Source organism: Prosopis cineraria, unplaced genomic scaffold, assembly GCF_029017545.1.
Source record: "Prosopis cineraria cultivar Desert tree isolate PC_DT_omini unplaced genomic scaffold, ASM2901754v1 PC6, whole genome shotgun sequence".
NCBI lineage: Eukaryota > Viridiplantae > Streptophyta > Magnoliopsida > Fabales > Fabaceae > Prosopis > Prosopis cineraria.
Window position 1 is genome coordinate 37,935,082 of NW_026555337.1, and position 10,370 is coordinate 37,945,451.

Below are 10,370 nucleotides of genomic sequence, written 5' to 3' on the forward strand. Positions count from 1 at the left end.
AGCTGCTGCAACTTTTGGCACAATATGTAAGCAAAGTCACTTAAAACGGAAACATGGCCACATGGGGTTGGTTTCTCCTTACCGCGTTTTCTAAAAGATTGTTTAGTCAAATATAAATATTATTAATTATTTAGTTTTTCCAAAAAAAAAAAATATTAATAATTTATTAATTCTTTTTGACTATTCCATCTGCTTGGAATACAGTACAAGTAGTATTTCAATACCTGATAGTGGTACAAGGCTTTTTTTTTTTTTGGGTTTATAAGTAGTGATTAATTAATTAATGTCCTTTTTCACTTAATGGCCCTGTCAAGACTCGAGATATTAAAATTACTTTTTTTCACATTATTATACTCAACTAATGATCATTATTAAATGAGCCTGAGCGACTCTGAACTGGCCTTGGTTTGATTTGAAACATGATTGCTAAGTTGAGCATCTCCCCATCATCTGCAAAGCGAACCGCTCAGTCTCCACATTAAGCAACTCCACTGGCGAAGATTCTTTTATGTTCACCTTTTTTTTAGCGTTTGAACTGACCTTGTAAATTTGTCATTGTTAAAAGGAAAAATGAAAAATCACAATCAAGGAACATTGAAAACAATTTAATTACACTACAGAATCAAATAATTTTAATATTACTCTACAAGATCAAAAGAACCTAAATGTAATTAAAATTTATTGTAAAAAGATAAAATTACCTTGATATATATTTGTTGTTTTTTTTTTTTGGCCTAAACTGATGTATATTTGTTGTGATAGGAGAATTAGTTGTTATTAAAATGAAAATGAGACCTTTTTTTTTTCGAATAGAGTCTTGTTCACTAGATTATGATAATTTTTCGCTACCAAGTTAATATTTTTTTAGTTGTTAATAAAGGAATTGATTGTTGTTAGAATGTAAGTGAAACTTGTTTTTTTTTTTTTTTGAATGAGGACTTATTTATCAAATCACTAAGTTGTTCCTCTCTACCATCAAGTTAATTTTTTGGTATTGTTAATGAAAGAATTTATTGTTGTTTAAATGGAATTAGGACTTGTTTTTTTTTTCTTCAAATGGAGACTTGTTTACCAAATCACAATACTCATTCCTTTCAATCACTGAGTTACTTTTTTTGGAGTTGTAATAAAAAATTAATTTTTATTAAAATGAAAATAAAACTTATTTTTTCTTAAATGAGGAATTGTCGTTAAAAGAATATATATATATATATACATATAAGGGATAATTTTACCTTTTCACAACAAATTTAATACTACCTCCATTCCAAATTATAAGATACTTTTAAAGAAGTTTTTTTCGTCCCAATATAAAAAACTTTGGATAGATTAAAATTTTATTAAATACATCAATTTCAATATTACCCTTCCTCTCTTTATAATTAATTTTCGTCGCTTCTCTTTTTAATATATTAAATGATGGGTATTTTTAAAAGTTTATATTTTTGTTTTGAAAAGATAAGGTTATTAAGTGTATTTAATGAGATTTATTGATATATGAAATTTTATTTAAAAATATCTTATAATTTGAAATGTATGGAGTATAATTTAAATCCTTTATTATTTGATCTTGCAGCGCAACTAATTAACTCCAGTGATCCATGATTGTGATGTTTCCATTTTAAAACCACTCCTATTGAGCTCTATTTATCGAAGATGTATCAATGTTCTCCGTTCTCCTTGGATCACCTCATTGGATGATCTCTTCGTTATTGTCGTCATTTTGGTTTTGCTTTATTGGTGCTAGTTTCTTCCCTGTTGTTTTTAATGTGATGAGTTTTTCTGTTTTTTTGATAAAAAACACAAAGTTCATTGAGCAAAGGAAAATGATTACAAGGAACAAAGCGCCCGTAAAGAATACTTAGGACCTCTTTAGAAACTTATTTTAAGAATAGTTTTTAATTCTTCAAAATAAGAGAATAAAAAAATTTATTTAATAATGTATTTTTAAAAAATATTTTAGAGAATAAAATACAGTTTTTATTATTATGAGAATTGGTGTTTTATAAAATAAAAATAGTTTCAAATAACCCGTTAAGAGCTATTTAGAACTATTTTTATTTTATTATTATGAGGATTAGTGTTTTATAAAACATGTTTTGAGAATAAAAAAATAATAAAAATAAACTTTTTTATTTTCTCTTAATTTCCAAAATAATAATCACATAACACTTAAAAATTATTTCTATTTTTTTATTTTTCAAAATAATATTTTATTTTTTTTTTCAAAATATTTTTTAAAAATACATTACCAAATAAATTTTTTTATTCTTTTATTTTAGAGAATAGAAAATTGTTCTCAAAAAAAAAAATTTAGATAGACCTTAAATTTCTTCTTGATGTGTGTCTGTTGTAGGCTATGTTTCTCTTGATAGGGTTTTAGGGGGCCCTAACCTTAGTGGGGAGCCCATTACACGATGAAAATTCTTGGATTAAAAAAAAAAATGAGCTTCTAAAGTGAGTTAGGGTATTTAGTGTGTGTTTATATTAAAAAATTTGAAATTAAGGTTAAGAAAAAAATTTATAACTGTAACAAAATTTATGTTTGAATTTTTTTTCAAAAGCCAATTAAATAAATTAAAATTTATTTAAATACTTTGATTTAAAAACTAGTTGAAATATATAATGATAAAAATAAAAATAAATTTTTATATATTTTTATGATTAATTTAATATTTTTTAAAAAATATTAAATTTAAAATTATAATTAATAAGCAAAAAAATCTTAATTTTTAGCTGCAAGAGCCAAGAGGATGATTCAGTAAAAAGGTGGCAACGGCCAACAAGCTAAGATGTAGGGTAGAGGTGTTCACGGGACGGGACGAGACCAGGACACCCCCGTCCCGTGTCCCGTCCTGAAAAAAAGATCGGGACTGAATTTTGGTCCCATGTCCCGTCCCGTCCCGTTCCGAAAGTTGTCCCGTTCTGTTAAGAGTCGGGACGGAACCAGGACAAGATCGGGACGTCCCGTCGTCCCGATGAATGAAATAATATCAAAAAAAATCTAGATAATAATGTTCATTAAAATTTTAAATCATATAATTTATTAAGTTTAAAATCAAAACAACACAAGCACATAAATAAAAATAATTTAAAATCAATTATTGAATTATATTAATCACAACTACATATTATAATAACAAATATAAGTGATCTTTATGCTATAAGATTAGCAACAACAGGCAAGTCAAACACAACATCAAATCATTGTTCTTCTACTTTAGTGAAGATGTACTAAGCTAATTACTCTTCTAAAAATAAGCAAGAAATATGTTATAAATAAAAGTTATTAAATAGATAGATATAAAAATAAATTATATTAATATAATTAATATATTATAAAGAAAGATATCGCCATGTTTATTCCATGCCATTAAAACTATCAATATAAAAAAATTTTAGTTTTAAATAAGAATTGCAAGTATTAAAAGTATAATTGATATACTTAATATAAGTATAAATTATATTAATATAATTAATATATTTAAAATAAAAAATAATATATATAATATTCGGGACGGGACGGGACGTCCCGATGGTAATCCCGTGTCCCGTCCCGAACCCTTTTTTTATCTCGTTCTGTAAAGTCCCGTCCCGATTAATTTCGAGTCGGGACAAGACCCGTTCTGATATGATCGGGACAATACCGGGCCTGAACACCCCTAATGTAGGGTTTAAAACCAACTAGTTTATGGTTGCTCTCTATCGAGCATAGGGTTTCTCTCTGAGGGAGGAGTAGTCGTCACCAATGGTGACTGTTAGTGAGGGGTACTCTTTTGTGGTTTTGTGTGAGCTCCATCACCTACTATGATAGAGTTTTTAGAGTTGTTTTCTGTAAGGATTTATTTGGTTTCTTCCTCTATTTCTTCTTCTTCTTCTTCTGATTCTTTCTTTGTCTTCCCTTTCTTTTTTCTAGGTTCCTTCTCTTTTTCCTTTCTTGACTATGGCAGAAGGGGAGGGCAGCTCCTGAAATTCCAAGAAGAGGTTGCATCTTGTCTGAAAATCTCCGTCAGTAGCGAGACGGACAGGTGGTGCTCTAATCGAGAAAATATTTTTCAAGAGAAAGCAAAATCGTCAATCGGTCCTCTATGTCATTCAAGATTGATGGGGCTTGAAAGAAGGTGAGGATGTTGATGCCATAAATGCTGGTATTCCGAATATCTTCATTTTTCATTGTGAATCTTTTGAGAACAGAGAGCGCATTCTGTGTGGACGCCTATGGTTAGTTCACTCTTGCATTATGAGTCTACAATTATAAGACGACTATTCGACAGTTGAGGAAGTTAATTTTAATCTTGTTCCATTCTGGGTTCAATTCCATAATCTTCCCAATGCAACTTTGTGTCTAGAAAATGCCATTCATATGGGTTCTCAAGTGGGGGATATCGTCTGGGTTAAACACCCTGAGCCTAAGGGAAGAATATTGTGTAATTTTCTTCATGTTCAAATTCTCATTGACACTACTAAGCCTTTGCTTCCTGGTTTATGGTCTACTAAGCCTAATAGCTCTGATTTCTGGATCAAATATGAACAGTTATAAAGTTTTTGCTTTTGTTGTGGTATTATTGGCCACGATAGTCGTAACTATCGTAGTCAACCTCCTATTCTAAGGGAGGAAGATAAAAAATATTGGTATGGATCTTGGCTTTCAACTTTAGCAGCTAAGCTAATTGATGCTAATCTGATTCATTTTAAGGAAGAATGGACTGAGAAAGATAGTAGGAGGAAGATGGTGGCGCGTGCCAATTCAAAGCCAAAACTGTTACTCTGACATAGCAGAATGTCCCCTCCATGTTAGTAGTGGTAATGAACGTAAATCAAGTATGGAATCTGCCCCCTGCCACATCATCCGAAACCACCGAAACTCAGATCATCCTCATTTGAGCCCTACCATTTCTAAGCCTATTCTTATGACTCATAATCCTCCTCTCAATATTGGGCCAAGGTCTGTTGAAGATATTGGGCCATCCTTTTTGGTATCAAAAGTTACTTTGTCTAATGACAGGTCAATCACCCCTGGTAGAAGAATTAAAAGTCTACGGAGCCCATTCAAGAAAAGTCTAAATACTGTTGAATCTGGTAATTCTAAGGCCATTATCCCGTATGTTCCTGTATCCCTGTTAACTAAAGTATCAATAAAGCTCAAACGTGTGGACTTGTAACATGACTTTGAGGTCACGGATGCTAGTAGACCCCTGAAAAGGTGAAATTTATTTTTGGAACCTATTGATGCTAGCACAGATACCCCTGAAACTCATTCAAATCTGAAGCCCAAAAGTCTCGATATTGTGTTAAAACTTCAAGTAGAGCTAGAAACAGATCATCCTCTCTTTCAAAATGTGTGAATGATTCTACTATTGGAGATGACAATCTGGTTAATGTCCCTATTGCGGTTGAGATCGACTTGCTTAAGGATTGGTTCAAGTTTAACTCTAACTCAGATGGTTCTATCTCCACTTCTCTTGCTGAAGGCTCCGGTGGCTTGCCTCATAAAGCCACTAAGGGGCCATGAATCTATTATCGTGGAACTGCCAAGGGCTTGGAAAACCTTTGGCAATAAAAAACCTCAAGGAGGTTATTTCTAAAAATAAGCCAGCACTTGTTTTTCTCATGAAGACTAAGCAACGGGCATCTTATCTAGATCGCATTAAAAAAAAGTTGTGATATGAAGAATGCATGGTACGTGGATCCATTAGGACTCTCAGGGGGCCTAACCCTTTGGTGGAAGAATGATGTATCTTGTCAACTTTTATCCTCTTGTAAAAATTATATTCATTTAGCTTTGGCCTCCATGGTATAGTAGGTTCCCACTTTTGTCTCATGTATATATAGCCCTCCTGTTGAGTCAGACTGAAAACTGATTTGGAATGAGATCGGTCAATGGGCTAAGGGGGTAAATGGTTCCTGGTTATGCATTGGTGATTTTAATAACTTATTTTCATTGGCTGAAAAATTAGGAGGCAACCCCCACCCAATTAAAAGAGTTTTAAACTTCCAAATTTTTGCAACAAACTATGATTTGGTTGATTTGGAAATTAAGGGTTCTTGATTCACCTGGTGTAATCAGAGGGTTAATGAGAATTGTGTTAAAGAAAGAATTGATCGGGCTATGGCTAACTCAGCATTCAGGGAGTCTTTCCCTAAATCTTTGGCTATCCATGTTGATCCAGTTGCCCTAAATCACCATTTCCTGCTTGTCTGCTTGTGCTATCAAGATAGAATAACTCCCTAGGCCTTCAAGTATGAAATTAATTGGGCTTCTCATCCTGATTTTAAAAATATTGTTAAAAATTCTTGGTATATTGAAGACCCTTTATCCTAACTGGTCCCTTAATTCATCTCTTGTACTAAAAGTTACAATCGTGCTTTAGTTAAATGGGGTAGAAAGGCCTTCCCTAATAATAGGAAGGAAATAGATCGTACTCTACAGCAGCTTGCAAATCTTAATGAAGGTATTCTCACCTCTAAGATCAAAGAAGAGATTTCTTCTCTTACTAAGGATCTGGAAAGACTATGGAAACTTGAAGAATCTTACTGGTGGTAGAGGTCTCGGGTTAGCTGGAGGTGATCTTAATACTCATTTCTTCCATGCTTCAACCAAAACTAGAAGGCAAAGAAATCAAATTGTTAAATTGCGTGATAGCTCTGGCCAATGGTTTGATTTTAAGCAAGAAGTGGCTAGCCTAATCTCTGACTTTTATCAAGACCTCTTCACTAAGAGTCACATTCAGGATCTTAATCTTATTTTAAGCTATATCCAACCCTGTATTAATGATTCTCAGAACGACTAGTTAATTTCATCCATTACTAGAGAAGAACTCAAGCAAGCTGTCTTCTAACTTGAGGGATCCAAAGCTCCGGGGCCTGACAGATTTAATGGTCACTTTTATCAATCTTCTTGGGAGGAGGTCAGTGACTCTCTTTTTCTGCTTGTTAATAATATTCTGTTTAAAGATAAAGATCCTGGCTCCCTGAATGAAATAAATTTGACTCTTATACCTAAGATTGAAAGGCCTGAAACGATTAGCCAATTTAGGCCTATAAGTCTTTGTAATTTTGCCTTCAAAGCCCTCTCAAAAGTCTTGGCCAACAGATTTAAGGGTATTTTGGGCAACTGTGTTTCTGAAAGTCAAAGGGATTTTGTCCTTAGCTGGCTTATCCATGATAATATCATCCTAGTGCATGAGGTGTTTCATTTTTTAAAAATGCATAGAGCGCGAAATGACTGTTTCTTTGCCTTTAAAATGTATATGAATAAAGCTTTCGACCGGCTAGAATGGGATTTCATTGAGGCTGTCTTAGCCAAGATGGGATTTTATAAAACTTGGATAAAATGGATTATGAAATGTGTGATGTGTCCCGCTTTTAATATTCAAGTTTCTAGTAAAAACATTGCTCACATTTAGCCAGAAAGAGGGGTGAGGCAAGGTGACCTACTATCTCTATACCTCTTCATAATTGCTACCAATATGTTATCTCTTATGCTAAGTAAGCATACTACAAATGGTGACTTAACAGGAATCAAAATTACTGATGAATGCCCAATGTTGACTCATTGCCTGTTTGCTGATGACACAATTTTATTTCTTCATGCTGATAGAAAAAATTACAGCATCATTAAAGAGCTCCTTCAATCCTATTGCAACACTTCAGGTTAGCGTATTAAATATGATAAGTCATCATTATTTTTCTCTGCAAATACTACATAAGTTGTTAAGGATGAAGTTTATTCTTTCCTTCATGTTAATGCTGTGGATAATCCAGGCTCATATTTAGGCTTACCAATTTTATGGGGGCTTTCAAAAGTTGCTGCTCTTGCCTTTGTGAGGGACAAAGTGGGCAACAAAGTTCACAACTAGAAAAGTCAATTTCTTTCCTTTGCTTGGTAGAGAAGTTATGATAAAGTCCGTAATTAATGCTATCCCTATTTATCCTATGACTTGTTTCAAATTTCCTAGGAAGACATGTACTGAATTGAACAGTCTTGTTGCTAATTTCTTTCGGGGGCAGTCTGATTCTAGGAATTCCATTCATTGGAAAGCTTGGAGCAAACCATGTGCCCCAAAGAAGGACGGGGGCCTTGGTTTTCATGACTTTATGAATTTTAATGATGCGCTTCTAGCCCAAACAGCATGGCGAGCATTGTAGAACCCTAGTCAATTATGGGTACAAGTTCTTAAGGCAGTCTATTTTCCTACTAGTTCCTTCCTTCAGGCTAAAAAAGGGCCACGAGCCTCATGGGCTTGGAGTAGCATTTTGCAAGGTCGTGACATACTCTTAAAAGATGCTTGTTATAGAGTGGGATATGGGTCTGATATCTTAGTCTGGATTGATCCATGGATAGCTAGATTGCCTAACTTCAAGGCTGTGCCCTGTGATAGTGCTATCACAGATAAAAATCTTAAAGTTCAAGACCTTATTTCCAACGAGACTTGGGATTTACAACCCATTTTATCTACAGCTTCGACAATCACCATTAATCAAATTCAAAAAATCTGAATACCTTTGTATCCCTCTTCAGATGTGATTGTTTGAACTGGAGCTAATAATGGAAAATACAGTGCTAAACTTGGGTATAAGTCAGAATATGACCGACACCACCTTGTGATCATGACTAATCCTAGCTCTTCTATTGAGTTCCCGAAGACTCTTTGGAGGAATGTGTGAAATCTAAATATTCATCCTAAAGCTAAGCATTTCATGTGGAAAGCTCTAAGTGGAGTACTGGCAACACGGGAGGCTCTTTTCTCAAGGAAATGTGCTGCTGACCTTCTTTGCCCTTTTTGCAAATCTCGATCAGAATCTATAGAACACATGTTACTGCTTTGTGATTGGTCTAGAAAAATATGGTATGGCTCCCCTCTGACTTTAATAATTAATCCCATGCATATATCCTCATTTGCAAATTGGTACGATCTCTTCGTGGCTGATGATAGTCCAATTACTGATTATGACAAATCTTATATAGCTTGCCTATGCTGGAATATTTGGAAAACCAGGTCTGTATCAGTCTTTAATGCAGCAGCTCCAAATCCCAGCCAAGTTTTAATATCAACAGCTGCAGCAGTGAATGAATTCTGGAAGATTAATCACTCATTACCAAATATTACTAGGTCCTCTGAGATTTTCAACTCTGTCTGGAAGCCCCCAGATTCTGGTATTGTTAAAATTAATTGTGATGGAGCATTTTCAGAAGCTAAAAAAATGGCAGCCATTGGCATCATTGCTTGTGACAGCTCTGGGTCCTTTCTTAAAGGCTGGCGTAAGGTTGTTGATGCTGATTCTGGCTTTTTATCTGAACTTTTGGCTTGCAAGAAAGAAGTACAATTAGCCTCTGAATTTAATGAAGCAAGGTTATTATAGAGCTGGATTGTCTTGATCTCTTTCAAGCCTTGATTCACAGGAATATTTCTTATTTTCCTTGGCCTTGTCATGGGTTGCTGGAAGATTTATTGACTATCATAAAGTCCTTGCATTTTCTCTCCTTTTCGTTTGTCAAACGTGAAGGTAATTCTGCTGCTGATTGGATGGCAGCCTCCACTTTAAAGGATGTGGATGCAAATGGATGGGTCTTCTGTCCACTACCTCCTCTTATTTGTCTTCTCCTCAAGGACTTTGATCGTTTTTAGTCTTCTTTCTAGCATCCTGTGTTGAATCGTGACAAAGAAGGAATTGGTTGATTTGTTGCAGCTTCTTTTGTTTTGTCTTATTCTAGGTCTTTGCCATTTTGGCTTTTGACTATTATGTTGCTTTCATTATTTCCAGTTTGTAAACTCTTATGTTTCCTTTAATGGAGATTCTCTTTGGTAAAATAAAAAAAAACAAGCTAAGATGTCAACGTAATTGCTACTTTGTGCTAATAAGAGGGAAGCATGTGGAGGCTTTAGTTCGATGCCGTGTTAGAATTTATTCAGAAGCCTTGAGGGTGCCATGGAGGAATGCTCGAAGCAGAGAATTATTTATGCTCTGTCACAATTCTTTCAAGCATCTGAAAATAATTTTTATAAAAAAATAAATTGTAATTAACATCTAACCTATATTGTCTTATCCATCATGGAAATGTTTAGCTTTCATTAATAATCTCAATCTTAATCATGTACAAGTCGAATATAATAAATGGTAAAAACATACTTGCTGGTTTTATTTATAAATTATTTTTACTAATCTCATTAATATTAATACAATAAATGTATAATAAATAATTATAAATAAATTTCAAAACTATCTCTCAAATGAAAAAGCAAAAAGTGTAATTAATCAATACTCCCTTCATTAAAAAATATAAGACATTTTTAATTAAATCTCACCTCTCAATAAAATAGTTACCTACTTTTCAACTAACCTTATCTTTTTATATTTACCTCTATTAA

At 33.5% G+C, this 10,370-nt stretch overlaps 1 protein-coding gene across 8 annotated transcripts; it reads left to right on the forward strand.

Annotated features, from left to right (window-relative positions):
• The first annotated feature begins 3,665 nt into the window (after positions 1-3,665).
• On the forward strand, positions 3,666-9,843 carry LOC129313485 (uncharacterized). Of its 8 annotated transcripts, none has more exons than XR_008593970.1 (3): positions 3,666-3,788; positions 3,917-8,849; positions 8,969-9,843. XR_008593970.1 is itself a non-coding variant. In XM_054956642.1 (3 exons), exon 3 carries the CDS (start codon positions 8,701-8,703, stop codon positions 9,361-9,363), a length of 663 nt encoding a protein of 220 aa, XP_054812617.1. In that variant the 5' UTR covers positions 3,666-3,788; positions 3,917-4,121; positions 7,519-8,700; the 3' UTR covers positions 9,364-9,843. The 8 variants fall into 8 exon arrangements, 3 of the variants coding, with proteins under 3 accessions (XP_054812617.1, XP_054812618.1, XP_054812616.1); XR_008593969.1 differs by having other exon boundaries at positions 3,917-6,908; positions 7,519-9,843; XR_008593971.1 differs by having other exon boundaries at positions 3,917-4,121.
• The last annotated feature ends 527 nt before the right edge of the window (positions 9,844-10,370 follow it).